Source organism: Gekko japonicus, unplaced genomic scaffold, assembly GCF_001447785.1.
Source record: "Gekko japonicus isolate JY-2015 unplaced genomic scaffold, Gekko_japonicus_V1.1 scaffold664, whole genome shotgun sequence".
Lineage (NCBI taxonomy): Eukaryota > Metazoa > Chordata > Lepidosauria > Squamata > Gekkonidae > Gekko > Gekko japonicus.
The window spans coordinates 110,470-127,899 of NW_015166441.1; the positions used below are offsets into that span (position 1 = coordinate 110,470).

A 17,430-nucleotide genomic window follows, 5' to 3' on the forward strand; every position below is an offset into this window, starting at 1 on the left:
CCCCTGCTATTTGTCTACCAGCAATCTGTAATCAGAGGAATACTGTCTCTGAAACCAGGAATAAGAGCAAGCCAGCCAGAAATGGTACTTCCTGGGCCCTGGGGAACCTACTGGTTATCTCCAGCTTGATGGGCAGAGGCCTCTTCTACACTCAGCTGATGTCTCTGGCTGCTCACAGAGTCTGACTGGGTAAACAATGCAGTCCTGTAAGGGGTGGTGGTAAAGCTGGAACAGTTCACTACCTCATTGGTCAATACAAATCTCAGATTTAGCTGCAGGCTGGGTAGCAATACAGGAAATAAAAGCATGGGGCTGAGCAGGTGCTAGTAGTTCAGCCCAGGATGACAGAGTTTAAGATCTTCACAATTTTAGTTCAAGTTAGAAAAATATTTGACATATCTCCAAGATTTCACAAGACATGTTGTTGTATGTTACAAATTTAAAAGATGACCCATCTTATGTTCTGAAAGGGTTTTATTCATAATTACAATCTATTTTTAGAACTTTAAACAAAGGTCTATAAATAGAGACTAACTCTACCTGAACAAGTTCCTGAAAGCCTTTTAAAACTTCAAAAGTAATGCCATTTAAGTTGACACAGCAGTGGTTTATTTAGACACCTTCGAGTAAAGGTTCTGTAATCAGTCAGTAACATGAAATGTAACATCAAGTGACTCAGAAATTTAAACCCTACACAGGAAAGCTTGAATATAATATATATTTATATATACACAAATATTGTATTGGTCCACTGAGTATACTTTTAACAAAAAATGTAATAAATCTATGTAGTCCAGTTAAACATAATATGCATGATTAATATCATTACAAAATTTATGTAGATAAATTATGGAGATTTAATACTTGCAAGAAGTTTTGTTCAATTACTATTTTGAGCGGCATTTTCAAATGCTCATTTCTCAGTGCAAAAAAAAAGTTTCTCAGAACAAGTCTCAAAATTTTCAGGAAAACTGAATGAAAACTACCTTCAATAGACTCTCGCAGCTGCATCCACAGGCAACTGGAAAAGTTTAAGCCTGAAACAGTGACTATGCTTCCCCTTGCAGAAGAAAAAAAGTGTGATAAATTCTTTCATCTACAAATACCACAGGTTTTTTTTTTATCATCAACATTTTAATGCTATAGCCCATCTGTACATGTACTGAGGGCAGAGAGAAATGGGTCATTTGGAATGAGTTTTACTTTCTGCAAACAGGACACAGAATAGGCAATAAGTTACTTTCATTAACATTCAATCTTCATCTTATTTTGACTCAGTGACCATAAAGGATACTTTAGTTTAAGGTGCAACTATCAGTTGGCATTCAATAAATTATACATAGTGATGAACTGTTGTAAACAATGCCTTCACGCAGCGTACTGCCTACTCTATTCAAATTAAGCTGTTAACGTGCCAGTTTAGTTGCATATTTCACAGAAGAATTTTGGATCAATTAGCGGGGGGGGGGGGACTTCAAAATTCCTGACAGTGATGTTAGCCAGTCTCATTTTACCAATCTCCTTAGGAAATTCTAAGTTTGCATTTAAAAAAAATTGATGGCAAAATGCCACTTCAGCGTATCAGGCAAAATGTAGTGTTTGGAACCCTATTTTTCTATTAAATGGCCAGTCTGGCAAAGGAACCTTCATTAAAGGAAAAACAATAGGTATAAAAAGTATAAAGTCCAACCACCAATTACCATCAATTCCGTAAAGATGTATCTGTGACAACCAGACAAAAGCAGAATCAGCTACTTTCTGTTCAATGAGTATCTGCAAGCTACATTTTTCTAACTATAGTAGCATTGTCAGCATGGCCAGCTTTACTTACAGGTGAAAATATGTTTGGCTGTTCAGCAACAGGCCACTTGGGAAAAGCTAAAACTGTTCCGTTTAATACTACGGGAATTGGCACAAGTGACCTTCAGAGGCGAACAGCTCATCAAGACTTAAACCTAAACATCACTGAAAATAAAATAAAAATGAGTCATCTTTATAGAGAGAAAAGAGTATGTAAATGCTTTCATCGTACATAGACACTTCTGCACTTTTAAGATTAACATCCTTAGAAGTACATTGACACACAAAGAATGAACTTGCTTTGGGGACAGGATTGCTTTTTCTTTGAGCATTGATATGATTCATAAATGGATTCTTGTGCCTCACTGATATTTTTGTTTTAAAAGAGAATACCTTTTTGCATTATAGAAAGTTGCTTTGGTTTAATGGTTTCTACAGAAGGATTCCAAGATACAGATGTAAGTGTGCTGTATTAGGAGTTGTCAGATGAATTCGTGAATATGAAAAATTACAAATAAGACAGCAAAATCACATTTGCAGGAATTTAAAGCCTGGTACTTCCTGTTTATATATAACGCCTAATTACAAATAGCTTAGCTATTCAGGGACAGGGACAAAGTGGTTGAGGCAAGACAAACTCATGCTTCTGATATTTCAGATTTACTGAGTGCAATAGCTAGTTCCAAATCTTCTTGTTCTTGCTGTTTTAATCTTGCAAGTCGTTCTTTTTCCTCTCTCTCACTTTCTCTTTTTGCCCATTCAATCATGTCTTCTTCAGTAGGATACTACAAAAGGGAAGCAGATTTATTAAATGGAGTAGCTGATATGAGACTGAATTTGGTCTTCAATTTATTATTATAAGCAGGGGTCATTTCCTGCAGGAGCGCACAGGAGTGGAGCTCCGGCAGTAAAGAGCCCAGGGGGTGGGCACATGCAACAAGCAGCCCTTAGTCAGAGCAAGAAGCAGCCAGGTAAGTTGCAGAGCTCCCCCCCGACCCAAAACAGTCCAGTGGTACCTTTAAGACCAAGTTCTATTCAGGTACAAGCTCTCCCTCCTCTGCGAGGACAGATCTGCACGTCCCCCCACCTGCACGCCCCCCCCCCCCAATAGCTAGCAATCCAACAGTCCAGTGTTACCTTCCGACACACTTCCGGTGATGTCAGGGTGTGTGGCATATGCAAATAAGTTATGCTAATGAGCTCCTGCACCTCTTTTTTTACGAAATGACCCCTGATTATAAGTGAGTTGGTTGCAATTATTGTTAGCCTCATTTACATTTGCACAGGGTGTTTTGTTTGTGTTGGAGAACTGTTTGTTTGTTTTTCTGATCAAAGAGGAAGACAAGGCAATTTTCTGCACTAACCAAGAGGGGGAAAGCATGTTCATTGTAAGCGCTTAGCCAGAGGATATTTGGCCTAGCTATACTGATTTACTTAAGTTACTGAGAAGAATTATATATTATAAAAAAAGAATTGTCTTTAAAACCCTCACAAAGTCACCGAGAACTACCCAAAGGCCACTAAATTTTAATTTAAGGAAATTCAATTTAAAAAAACCCTGTATAATGGGGGGGAAATTTCTGTTCTTCTCCCTACATTTTTACCCCAGGTCTTCTAAGAACATGTTTAAGTGATTATCAGGCAATTGAATTTTCAAAGTCCAGTTTACTGATTCACAGGACAGCATGATTTAACTATTATTCAATTTACCAAAGCCAGATATAGGTATAGCACATGTTTTTTAAATTTAATTCATTTTTATCCCACCTTTCCTCAAAGGAATTCAAGGAGTGAACATCTTTTCCCCTTCTCCATTTTATACTCACAACAATCCTGTGAGGTAGGTTAAACTGAGAAACAGAATAACTACCGAAGATCAGCCAGTGAATTTCATGGCTGAATTGGGATTGGAACCTGGGTTTTCCAGATTCTAGATTTTCCACCCTAACCACTCTTCCACACCGGTCTCTCTTTAAGCATAAATGGTCATGTAGGCAACCATGCTCAAATCTCTGGGTTTGCTGTCAAATATTATGAAAGATTTTTTGGCTTCATAATCGCAATTTTGTGACACTTGACACAAAATTCCTAACCCTTTCAAAAATTAATTATGCCTATTCATAGGGATGGGGTGCATGCATGCTATGAGACATTTAGACCCTCATTACCCTCTTCCCCTTTCCAAGGAACTACAACAGGACTTATTTATTGCCTTGAATCAGTCACCCAAGTTTACCTCCAACAGCCCGCATTCCCCACCATGTCCAATAGGCCCTGAAATCTGAAATGGCCACAGACTCAGCTGGCAAGACATCCCTTAAGGGCAACTGCCAACACTTTCCTGCCATAATTATCAATTTATATTTATGCATACAGCATGAAATTAAATTATTCAACAGTAGCTACAACATAAGGACTCTGCTATTTATTGTTAAATTACCTAAATGAGACTTTAACACAATGGAGTAAAGGTGGTGTTGCAATATGACAGACATTAAACCCTTAGACACAACATGAGAAGGTATCAACGTTGCAATTAACATTCTCTGCACACAAAAGCTTATACCGAGAATAAAACTTTGTTGATCTTAAAGGTGCCACTGGACTCAAACTTTATTCTCTGACTGTATTTGGTTCAAAGGCATAATATGACAATGTGCTTCACCACTGTATGAAATGTATATTATATCATTTAAACCTGAGAAGTATACAGTAATCATCACAGTAGCTTACAACATCTTTGTTAAAGACAATTCAATTCCTCCCCAGCCCATGTACTTACAGCATTGAAACTAGCAAAGCTGCTGTCGTCTTTCTCTTTGCAAACCCCAGTGGGAGCAAATGGGTCATGGAAGAGATCAGCTTCCTGTTCTTTGGAACCATCACAGCCTGGGAAGAAGGGGTCGTTTAGTTTTAAGGAATCTGAAGGCTCCACTTTGTTGATAGGTCTTTTTCCTACATAAGTCAGAAAGAGTAATAGTATTTAGAGCCCACCATCCTATTGCTGAACCCAAAACATTCAGTACAGGTAGTTTTAAATTAATCTGGTTTTAAATGTTTAATGGTGGTGTCTGTTTGCTAATATTTCTATATAAGAGGGAATCCGTGTTGTTAAGAACTAGCCCTTTCATTTAGATCACAGTGTTTCCTTTAAATCATCTTAAAAACTGCTCTGTGAAATCAAGGCCCCGGTCACACGGGCCGGATATTGCAGGGGGGAGGTGTGGCTAATTGCCCCGGTGCAGTTTGATCCGCGATCAGATGCGCTGGCGGCATAACTACGGGTCCGTCCCTCCGCGCCGGCAGGTAAATGAGGTTGGCAATCACACGATGATCCTGCAGCACGGCAAAGAAGAGGCACAGCGCAATCACACCAGCAATGGCTAGGCGCCGCTGCCGTGACAAACGGGGTCATTTATTTTTTTAGCCAAAACGGCACTTTTGCTTTCCTCTTTGTGCGCATGCGCCGTTGGGTGCTTGTGCGCATCTTGTGGAGATTTGTTTGCGAAGGGACATGGGCGGGCGCCGAATGCCGCCACCGGAAACGTGATCAGACGCCCGCCCTTGCCCCGCGGTTTCCGGAAACTAGTACCTCGGAGGTACTAGTTTTTAACTCCGCATCTTTGGCAGGAAGCCTTGGGTTCGCCACGGGAGCTCTACGCTTCCCAGATGTTGTGGTGTGATCGCGCCTGGAAAATCTGCCTATCTTCCGTCTCTGTAGCGTGGCTAATGCTCCGTGTGACCGCAGCCCTAGTTTGTTTCACAGGAACCCCCTTTTAAAACTGCACTGTTATGGTAATTTAAAACCATTACCTCTTTTCCAATCTGCGGCTTCAGGCATATTTAAAAATCCCTGACCTAATTAGAAGGAAGAATTTAAATCTCTAGCAGAAGCAGCCTGTATGGTAATTACCGTATTTTTTGGACCATAAGACTCACTTTTTCTTCCAAAAAAAGTGGGAGGAAAAGTGGGTGCGTCTTATGGACCGAAGGTTCAGAATATTTTTTCCCCTGTTTTCCTCCTTTAAAAACTAGGTGCGTCTTAAGGTCAGGTGCGTCTTATGGTCTGAAAAATACGGTAGTCTGTTTCTAAACGACAGGATATTTTAATATAAAACATGAACCAAATATTTGGTTTGTACAGTCATAATTGCATCTTTTAAAGACAATACTGGCTCTTACCAGGTGGAGGAGGACAAGGTCTGGTAGGTGTTCCAGTTTTAGGAGGTAATGCAGGAGGAACATCTTCATTTTTGGCTGGAGGTTCCTCAAATACATTTTTAGTTATGATCACACTGTGCATAGAGCCTGTTGCAGATGAACTAAAAGGATCCTCATTGTTTGCCTTAATACAAAACAGATAAAAGTTATTACTGTTTGCATCATTCATTTTGACACAGCACTATCCCAGCTATAAGTCACTACCATTTTCTTTTCCTTCATAATGCAATAAATAAATCGGAACACTACACAACTCAAGCAAATATAAGTACACACAAGGGGATCCCATGAGGAGTGCTAGGGAAAATCCCCCATGATTCCTCACCTTCTTGCTCTGCCCTTCCCCTACCCACTCTGTTGCATGCTTCCCTCCCCTATCCTTGGGGAGCCCCATTGTGTGGGTTTCTTGATCCGTGTGGAATAGCCATCTTGGAAATTAGATATATGATTTCACAAAACTAGGGGGAGGGTGGCTCAGTGGAAGAGCCCCTGCTTTGCATGCAGAAGGTCCCAGGTTCAATGCCCAGCATCTCCAGTTAAAAAGACCAGGCAGTAGGTGATGTGAAAGACCTCTACCATAGACACCAGAAAGCCACTGCCAGTCCGAGTAGACAATACTGACCTAGATGGACCAACGGTCTGATTCAGTATAAGGCAGCTTTATTTCTATGTTCATTTGTGATATTATGTTGTTAACATTATTGCTTATAAAACTGCACTAACTGTGAAAACTGCCACAAGCACATGGATGTCACTTCACTCATCTGGTACTGCAGCAGCTAGTAGGATAGTGTTATAAATGCACTCTGCAGTAGCACAACTGCCACTGGAAAACACAGCCTTTTAGGAAACTATTTGTGTGTGTTAGTTTCCATGATGTTGTGGAAACTGCACCTCACCAATGACGTCACCCCTGTGGGCTGTACTTTCCTTATTTCAAGTGCCATCACCAACCTCATTTGTTACAAAATCTATTCATCTAATCCAAGGCTGGGAAACAAACTAAGCTCCCTCCCTCTGCAAAAGTACATAAACGTTAATAGCTTCAAATACAAATCCACTATACAGATGATAGATCAGTTTCTGAATAGAAACAGAAGGGAGAGTGGGAGTCAGTAAGACTGGGCAGGTATTTGAAATCACAATACATGTAGCTTGCCATTAATTGTATTGCTTTCACAACAGTTCACAAAGTAAGCCTTCACACCTAATGAGACACATAGCTGCTCAAAATGGAGAATTAATCCAAGTAGCCATTGACCTGTTGATTTATATTGAACAATTGTTGATGTTTTATTTCATGTGCCAGTCAATGCTCCTTCTAAGCTGTGGAGTCTTGTGAGCAAAAATTCTACTTTGTGAGCTACTGGCATTCAAGTTGTGAGCGAGCGATTTGGCTACTGCATAAATCAGTTTGCTCTGGAGCCATCCTTCCTGAGCCAAGGCAAAAATGTATGAGCCGGAGGCTAAAAAACTGTGAGCGAGCTCACACTAACTCAGCTTAGAGGGATCACTGAGTAGTCTGGAGTCTCCCATGTTTCATTTATTGCAGCAATTTTATGCCTTTTCAGTGAGCATTAATTATTTCAGATTACCTTTGACAATGTGCTGAAATCAGCAAAGCCACTTGAAAATGATTCATTTCCAAACAGAGAGGCAAAGAGATCTGTAGCTAAATTAAGCAAAGAACAGAAGAGAGAAAAAATAGACGTTAAATCTACTGAAGAACAAAGCAACACGAAAGGCAGGAGTCAAATATAGGGAGCCTATTTTTTAACAGTGAAATAAATTATTATCTTGTATGCAAGGCATGGCCAACATTTGTTTAGGGCTTCTTTGATAACATGGTTTTAACTAAGAATGCACCAGTCCATTAGAATTAAAAAAAAATCAAAACATCAGTAGGATAGTACCCTAACCAAACTGTTACAAAACAGGTAGCAAGATTTTGCAGGACTCTGGATGACATGTTAAACAAATCTAGTAAAATCTAGTAAAATGACCTGGAGGAAGACATAGAGGGGATGCTTATCAAATTTGCAGATGACACGAAGCTGGGTGGAATTGCTAATTCTGAAGAAGACAGAGTCGGGATTCAAAATGATCTAGATAGGCTGGAACAGTGGGCTGAGGCAAATAAAATGAATTTCAATAGAGATAAGTGCAAACTAAAGTCTTACACTTAGGTACAAAAAATCAGAGGCACAGATATAGAATGGGAGGGACTTGGCTTGACAGAAGCTCATGTGAAAGGGATTTAGGTGTTCTGGTTGATCACAAGCTAAACATGAGCCTGCAGTGCGATGTGACTGTGAAGAAAGCTAATGCAATCTTAGGATGCATTAACAGAAGCATTGTGTCCAGATCACGGGAGGTGGTAGTTCCGCTCTATTCTGCTATGGTCAGGCCTCACCTGGAGTACTGTGTCCAGTTTTGGGCACCACATTTTAGGAAGGATGTTGACAAGCTCGACTGTGTACAGAAGAGGGCAACCAGGATGGTGAGGGGGTTGGAATCCAAGTCTTATGAGGAAAGGCTGAAAGAGTTGGGTATGGTTAGCCTGGGAAAGAGAAGGCTTAGAGGGGACATGATTGCAGTCTTCAAGTATTTGAAGGGCTGTCATGTAGAAGATGGAGCAGATCTATTCTCTCTTGCTCCGTATTGCAAGACTATATCTAATGGGTGAAAATTACAAGGGAGTCGATACCAGCTAAATGTCAGGAGAAACTTCCTAACTGTAAGAGTGGTTGAGCAGTGGAACAGACTGCCTCGGGAGGTGGTGGATGCTCCTTCGTTGGACATTTTCAAGTGGAGGCTGGAAGTCTTATGAGCAAAAATTCTACTTTGTGAGCAACTGATTTGGCTACTGCATAAATTAATTTACTCTGGAGTCATCCTTCCTGAGCTAAGACAAAAATGTGTGAGCTAGAGGCTAAAAAACTGTGAGCTAGCTCACACTAACTCAGCTTAGAGGGGTCTGAACTGGCAGAGACTGACCAAGAGAGAGATCTTGGAGTCGTAGTAGGTAACTCACTGAAAATGTCGAGACAGTGTGCAACTGCAATAAAAAAGGCCAATGCTATGTTGGGGATTATAAGGAATTGAAAACAAATCAGCCAGTATCATAATGCCCCTGTATAAATCAATGGTGCGACCTCATTTGGAATACTGTGTACAGTTCTGGTCACCACACCTCAAAAAGGATATTATAGCACTGGAAAAAGTGCAGAAAAGGGCAACTTTCCCTATGAAGAAAGGTTAAAGCACTTGGGGCTTTTTAGCTTGGAGAAACGATGACTGAGGGGTGACATGATTGAGGTTTACACAATTATGCATGAGATAGAGCAGGTCTCCCTTTCTCACAATACAAGAACTCGTGGGCACTCAATGAAATTGCTGAGCAGTCGGGTTAGAATAGATAAAAGGAAGCACTTCTTCACCCAAAGAATGATTAACACATGGAATTCACTGCCACAGGAGGTGGTGGCAGCTACAAGCATGGACGGCTTCAACAGGGAATTAGATAAACATATGGAGCAGAGATCCATCAGTGGCTATTAGCCACAAGGTATAGATAGGAACTCTGGGGCAAGTGATGCTCTGTCTTCTTGGTGCTTTGGGGGGGGGGAGGGCAACAGTGGGAGAGCTTCTAGTGTCCTGGCCCCACTGATGGACCTCCTGATGGCACCTGGTATTTTTGGCCACTGTGTGACAGAGTGTGGACTGGATGGGCCACTGGCCTGACACAACACTGGCTTCTCTTATGTTCACTGCTCCCCACTCAAGTTGTGGAATTCTACTCCCAGAGGTGAGAATGGCATTGTCCTTGAAGGTCTTCTAGACCAGTCTAAACACTTTGCTCTCCAAACTGGATTGAAACAATATTTTGTTCATGATTTATTTCAGATGATTTAATAGTTTTATATTTTAACTTCTTTGCGGTGGGACTATGGATCAATGGTAGAAAATTTGCTTTGCAGAAAAAGGTCCTAGGTTCAATCCCTAGCATCTCCAGATAAAAGGATATGGTAGTAGGTGATGTGAAACACCTCTAGCTGAGGCCCTGTTGAGCTGCTGCCAGGCAGAGTGAATAATACTGAACCTGACAGACCAATGGTCTGACTCTGTGTAAGGAAGCTTCACATGTTAATCATCCTGAGGACCCACAGGGGTGGAAAGTTGGCCTATAAATACTCTAAATCATCACACCAAAACCACACTTCACATTAGCCATAATTTGAAACCTCAAGCCAACATGGTTTGGTTTTAAACATACAATTATGGTTTAGATATATTTGTTTGCTCAACAATCTCACCTATGGATGTGCCTTCAGATATTTCTGTGTCAAAAAAATACCCCCCAAATGCCTTATCAGTATTGATGCTGGACATCAATTCTTGAAAAATTCCCAAAATATTTGGGAATATGTGGGGCCTCCATTTTAAGGCTCCCAGGCTTGGGGTTTTTTTCAATTTCTCAGGGGTCTCTGGCATTGGAAGGGAACAGAAGGGGAGGAAGGCAACTATGTCAAGCAATAGGATCAGAGGGAACACTTGAAGTAAATGTCTGCCCAATCACAATGAGTCTCACCTTCTACAGCTGTCTGAGCATGGGCAAAAGAAGATAAAAAGCAGGCCTGTCTACACCTTAACTCCATTTCAGAGTTAGGGTTTTTGTGTGTGTTCTTTAGGTTTCTCATTGCTCCTGCTTGCTGCTGCTCTGCTCTGGTCTGCTTTGAATTTGCCCGCTGCTTGCCTCAGAAGACCCTCTTGTCCTCTGCCTGCTAGCTGGGCAATCTTTGAGACTGGTGGAATTTGTTCAAAATATTATTTCAAGTTTTTCTGGGTATGTTTTTTTATATGGGGGAGATTGTAGTGGGAGCCTCCCCCCCACCCTGATTCTTTCAAAGCAGGTTCCCTTTTTATTGTACTGTTTTCAAAAGGATTTAAAAGGCTTGTGCAGTTGGGTTCAGCTTGTTTTAGAATTTAATTGCATTTTAATTTTGAAAAGGTTTGTTCTTGGGGAGGATTTTCCAAACTCTATTTTTAAAGTGGTTTTTTTTAATTCTCCTGTTTCTGGTTTTATAGCTGTTCTGCTAGTTGTAAAGTTCTTCTGTGTTGTGGTGTTGTTGTTTTGCAGGGAGTAGTGTCATGGAATTTTGGAGCGTTCCTGTTAGTTTGCAAAATTATAATTCTTAGGTTCTTAAAATATTGTTAGGTTTTAATAAAAGTTAACTGTAGGTGAGGGTTTAGATATTTTTAAAAAACCAAAAGTAATTTTGGCTTAGGGTTTTCTTTAAAAAGAATGGCTTTGGGGGGGGGCTGTCAAGTCACAGCAGGCTTATGGTGACCCCCCCCCCCCCGGGTTTTGAAGGCAAGAGATGTTCAGAGGTGGATGGTTAGGCTTCCAAAACATAAGCCAGAATTAATTTGAGCACAGGGTTTACTTTTTAAAAAATTAGGCTGACCTGGCCTTCAAAACAATTGAAGCCAGGTGGTTAAAATTAGGGTCAGGCTGACCCTTTAGTCTTAGGGAAAAACTGAAGTCAGGTTTTCAGAAAGAGTAGGGATTAGCTTAATTTTTGAAAAATAGTTTCATACTGTTATCTCAAGTTGTAGTTTTTAAACAATTAGTTTTTAGGCTAAAAGTTCAGAAGCCGTTTTTTAAAAAAAAGAATTAAATTGAAGCAAGCCTAGGTGTAGTTTTACAAAAAAAAGTTACATTACGTGGTGCCCTGACCTGGATAGCCCAGGCAAGTCCAATCTTATCAGATCTCGGAAGCTAAGCAGGGCTGACCCTGGCCAGTACTTGGAAGGGCGACTTCCAAGGAATACCAGGGCTCGGGATGCAGAGGCAGGTAATATCAAGCCACCTCTCTGAAACATCCGAGACCCACTAGGGGTTGCCAGAAGTCACCATGACTTCAAGGCTCGCAAGCATATAGACACCCACACACACAAAATAAATAAAGAAAGAAAGAAAGAAAGTTACATTGTGTGTGGGTTTTTTTTGGGGGGAAGGCAGGTTAGTGCTCAGGAACACAGGTAGACAGAAAAAGTCAAGGGCAGCAGGTTGTAAGAGTTCTGACTCAGAGCACAGTCAACTTATTTTCCTGGAGGAATGAATGTGAACAGTAGGTGGGGAGTGCAGTGGGGCCCTGGGTGAAAGGTTAGGCAGAAGTGTAGTCGGGTGGAGGACTGCGACTTTCCTTCCACTTGTGGGGAGGCCTGTTTCACATCCTTCCACTACCCCTTCTTCTGGCTGGGGTGGTACAATGAAGAGGCCTTGCAAGTCCCTCTCCACTGAGGCTGCCACTGCAGAGTTCCCAGCAGAAGTGCATGAGGTGGGTGCCGGCACTGGACAGCTGCTGTCCCTCCTCTAACTTTCTGACTCAGCAGCAGCAGCAGCAGCAGCAGCAGCAGGAGTCAAATGGGCTGTCTTTTGGACTGAGCTTGGGGAAGAGAGTCTTTGTGCTCTCAAGTTCACCCCAGGAACCCAGAGGCTGCTGGAGGAACTGGAGGAGAGACTAGGAGCTGCATGTGGAGGAGTGGGGAATCAAACCTGGTTCTCCCAGATTAGTGTCTGCACTCTTAGCCACTGCACAAAACTGGTTTACTCCCCTGACTTCCATCTGTTGCATGAATTCTTCCACTCTTTATTCACTATGCCTGCAGTGACACTAGCCACTGTTAGCTTATAACTGATATCTGAAATCAGAGGTTGATTTTGGCTTCAAATCATGGGTTAGAAGCAAGCCTGATTATATGAATCACAGTTACCTTTCACACAAACACAACAATTGTCTATAATTCAGGCTGGCAGGATATGGTCAGGAAAATTCATGCATGAGGGAGGACAGAGTGTGAGTTCCTGTGAACCACTTCCAATCCATTAACAACTACAGGCAGTTAAGCAACAGGTAGCATTACAATCGTGCCAGTTCTAACAAAATGTTCAGAGTGTACTTGGAAACAAGTTGAATACCAATCATAACATATTACTCACTCATCACTGGATGACAAAGATTAATGTGACTAAGCTTGTTAAGTTTTTACAAACTTGAACAGATATGCACCTATATGAAAGTAATTTCTTTACCTGTATCACTTGGAACCGTCACAGCAGTTCCACCAGGAGCAAATGGGTCATTGTGTGCCAGTGTTTCGATCTAAAATACAAAAATAAAACTAAGGTAAGGTTCTGCAAACTGTAAGAATTCTTAACATTCTTAACATACTTAATCTTTAATTCAGAACTAACACTTTCTCTGTTCTGTAAGGTCTTTAATCAGTATATGTGGGAAAATATAGAAATGGTTGGTATGACTCCCTGTTACATAAATCTTACAGCTACTTTTAATGCACAGAAAGGCATTTCGAAAGAAACTGACCACCTTTTAATGTGAAACCTGAATAACTCAGCTGTTGCCTTACTTCCTTACAGCCATTCAGTACTTTATTCTTCAATAAGTCATTTTTAAATCTGTGGAGCCAAAACAACCTTGGGCCCTGTTCACACGGAGCATTTGCCGCACTAGAGACGGATGATAGGTGGATTTTCCGGGCGCGATCACACCGCAACATCTGGGAAGCGTAGTGCTCCCGTGGCTAACCCATGACTTCCCGCTGACGATGTGCATTAAAAAACTAGTACCTCCAAGGTACTAGTAAACGTTTGCCACGGACTGCCTCCAGACGCCCGTGGTGTGATCGCGCCGGCGCGTGGCATTCCCCTCCGGTCCCTCGTTTACCTGCCGGCACCGAGGGAAGGACCTGTGGTGTGCCGCCAGCGCGTCTGATCGCGTAATCTCGGATCAAACTGCGCCGGGGCAATTAGCCATGCCTCCCCCCCACGATATCCGGCCCATGTGACCGGGGCCTTGGTTTGTTAAATACAGCCAACACACAGTATTTAATTTTCAGGGTTGTAAGATATTAAAACCTCAGAGAATTTCTGCCTAAGCAAAGGAACATGACACGCAATTTACAGGTGCTATTAAAACACCAACAGTCTATTAAATTTTTTTGGATTTCTGAAAAAATAGGTGCTGAATACATTGTTATCACTATTAAGTAAAATACATTTTAAAAAAATGGGAGCAATTTGGAACAGCAACACTGATCTACTCCTCTGTCTACCATTTCACAATGTGCTACATGGTCTGGCATGGGGTCTCCAACGTGGTGCCCATGGGTGCCATGATGCCTGTTGATACCTTCCCTGGCTCCTGCCAGTTGTTTTTAAGTCCATGTTGGGGACGCTCGGTCTAGCATTTCTAACTATACCACAAAGATCAAGGAAGCAAGATTTTCTAGGTGTTGCATCCCACTTGACCTTTAGGACTTATAAGAAGAAGAAGAAGAAAAAGAAGAGAAGAGATTGGATTTATACCCCGCCCTTCACTTGGAGTCTCAGAGCGGCTTACAAACTCCTTTCCCTTTCCCCTCCCCATAACAGACACCCTGTGAGGTGGGTGGGGCTGAGAGAACTCTGACACAAACTGCTCTTTTTCAAGGGCAGCTGTGCCAGAGCTTGTGACTGACCCAAGGTCACATCAGCAGGTGCAAGTGGAGGAGTGGGGAATCAAACCCGGTTCTCCCAGATTAGAGTCCGCACACTTAACCACTACACCAAACTGGCTCTCAGAAATGACAGTGCACCTGCAACAGAGATCAGTGACCAAATGCTTATTATCTTTAACAGACATGCTGGAAGACACAGGAAGACTAAGCTGAGTTCACTAGAGTAATTTTAAGGGGTGCTTCATATTAAAGCGTCACATACACAAAACTAAAAATGACAGATTCCCTTTTCTTAGACTTACTGTGGAATTATTGTTGTTGCTGGTTGCACTGAAAGGATCGATGCTTCCAAAAGGATCTGTGGACGACTGCTTGAAAAAGCAGTCTGCGGCAAAAGGATCTGAACCTTTAAAAGGATCACCACCGAAAGGATCTTTAGCGAAAACAAAACCAAGACAGAATTATTGAAGACATATCTTGAATATATTACCAGTGGAAGCCATAAAATAGTGTCTCTTTTAATTATTAAAATATTTCAATGAACAATATATTTATCCTTATCAGTTACAAGTTCATTGTTGGCGAAACCTCCAGTGCACAGCTATATCCTAAAGAGCCTTCCCATCATTTAAGGCATTCATATACTCTGGTAGCTAGTTTGTGCCCAAGGTCTTCCATGTGTTTAGACCTGAGACCCACTTTATATCCCAACCTGCAACATGGCTCCCACTTAACATATTTTTACGTTTTACACAAATACAACAAGGTATCACTGCTCTGTCCATGTACTTCACTCTGAGTTGCCAACAAGAAGGGGGAGATAAAAAAAATTAAAATTAAAATATCACTTATCTTGCCTTCTTAATATAGTCCTGCAAATACTTATGTTGTGTGATGTCTCACAGCACCCATGCAAGGGAATATTATTAACAGAGACTGAGGCAACCAAGACACAACAACTTTTCTATGGCTGCCCACTGAGCTAGAATCTGAACTGAGACCAAAACCCAGAACCCCCACCCACTCAACCCTATTTCTGTGAAACACACTTAATCTTTAAATCAGAACTAACACTTTCACAGTTTCTGTAAGGTCTTCTGTAAGGCCCTTCTGCTTCCTTAAAAATGGATAGGGTAGGATAGCAAAAGGATCCCATGGCCACCTGCCAGGTTGCAAAATCAGTTGGGTCCAAGCATTTAGTGCTTTATAGCCACAACTCTCCCATGGATCACTGCCATGACATGGCAAAGGGGCTTGCATGGTTCGAAGAGGCTGCAGGCTATGCCGTGGAGGGCCACCCAGGATGTAGAGACCACAGCGGAGAACTTGGACAAAACACGATCCACTGGAGAAGGAAATAGCAACCCACTCCAGTATCTTTGCCAAGAAAACCCATGGACAGTAACAAAAGGCTAAAAGATATGACACCAGAAGATGAGCCCCCTCAGGTTGGAAGGTGTCTAATATGCTACTGGGGAAGAGCAGCGGGCAAGTACAAGTAACCCCAGAAAAAAATGAAGCAGCTGGGCCAAAGCCGAAAGGACACTCAGCTCTGAATGTGTCTGATGGTGAAAAGAAAGTCCGATGCTGCAAAGAACAATATTGCACAAGAACCTGGAATGTAAGATCTATGAATCAAGGTAAGTTGGATGTGGTCAAAAATGAGATGGCAAGACTGAACATCGACATCTTGGGAATCAGTGAACTAAAGTGGACGGGAATGGGCGAATTTAACTCAGAAGACAATTATATCTACTACTGTGGCCAAGAATCCCATAGAAAAAATGGTGTGGTCTTTATAGTCAACAAGAGAGTGAGAAAGGGAGTAATGGGATACAATCTCAAAAACGACAGAATGATCTTGGTCCGAATCCAAGGCAAACCATTCAACATCACAGTAATCCAAGTCTATGCCCCAACCACTGACGCAGAAGAGGCTGAAGTGGACCAGTTCTATGAAGACCTACAACACCTCATAGAACTAACACCAAAAAAAGATGTCCTCATCATCATAGGGGACTGGAATGCTGAAGTAGGAAGTCAAAAGGTAACTGGGATAACGGACACGTTTGGCCTTGGAGAACAAAACGAAGCCAGGCAAAGGCTAACAGATTTTTGTCAAGAGAACATGCTGGTCATAGTGAACACCCTTTTCCAACAACCCAAGAGGCGACTCTACACATGGACATCACCTGATGGGCAACACAAAAATCAGATTGATTATATCATTTGCTGTCAAAGATGGAGAGACTCTATACAGTCAGTAAAAACAAGACCTGGAACTGACTGTGGCTCATATCATGAGCTACTCATTGCAAAATTGAGGATTAAACCGAAGAAAGTTGAGAAAACCACTAGGCCATTCAGATTTGATCTAGATCCCATCCCTGATGAATATACCGTGGTGGTGAAGAATAGGTTTAAAGGACTAGATTTGATAGACAGAGTGCCTGAAGAATTATGGTTTGTGACATTGTACAGGAGGCAGCAATCACCACCATCCCAAAGAAAAAGAAGTGCAAGAAAGCAAAGTGGCTGTCTGATGAGGCTTTACAAATAGCAGAGGAAAGAAGGAAAGCGAAAGGCAAAGGCGAAAAGGAAAGATTTACCCAACTGAATGCAGATTTCCAGAGAACAGCAAGGAGAGATAAGGAGGCCTTCCTGAATGAACAGTGCAAAGTAATAGAAGAAAACAATAGAATGGGAAGGACTAGAGATCTCTTCAAGAAAATTGGAGTAATCAAGGGAACGTTGCGTGCAAAGCTGGCCATGATAAAGGACAAAAACAGTAGGGACCTAACAGAAGCAGAGGAGATTAGGAAGAGGTGGCAAGAATACACAGAAGAACTATACAAGAAAGACCTCGATGTCCTTGACAACCACGAC

At 41.7% G+C, this 17,430-nt stretch overlaps 1 protein-coding gene across 1 annotated transcript in view; it reads right to left on the reverse strand.

Moving 5' to 3' along the window:
• Positions 1-476: 476 nt before the first annotated feature.
• The window catches only part of EPS15 (epidermal growth factor receptor pathway substrate 15), a 115,624-nt gene continuing 98,670 nt past the window's right edge, over positions 477-17,430 (reverse strand). Inside the window, exons 20-25 of the mRNA XM_015411963.1 lie at positions 14,847-14,977; positions 13,121-13,190; positions 7,617-7,693; positions 5,983-6,145; positions 4,583-4,755; positions 477-2,585 (exon numbers count right to left, since the gene is read on the reverse strand). Coding sequence (XP_015267449.1) covers positions 2,439-2,585; positions 4,583-4,755; positions 5,983-6,145; positions 7,617-7,693; positions 13,121-13,190; positions 14,847-14,977 — 761 coding nt within the window. The 3' untranslated portion in view covers positions 477-2,438. The remainder of the gene's footprint in view (positions 2,586-4,582; positions 4,756-5,982; positions 6,146-7,616; positions 7,694-13,120; positions 13,191-14,846; positions 14,978-17,430) is intronic.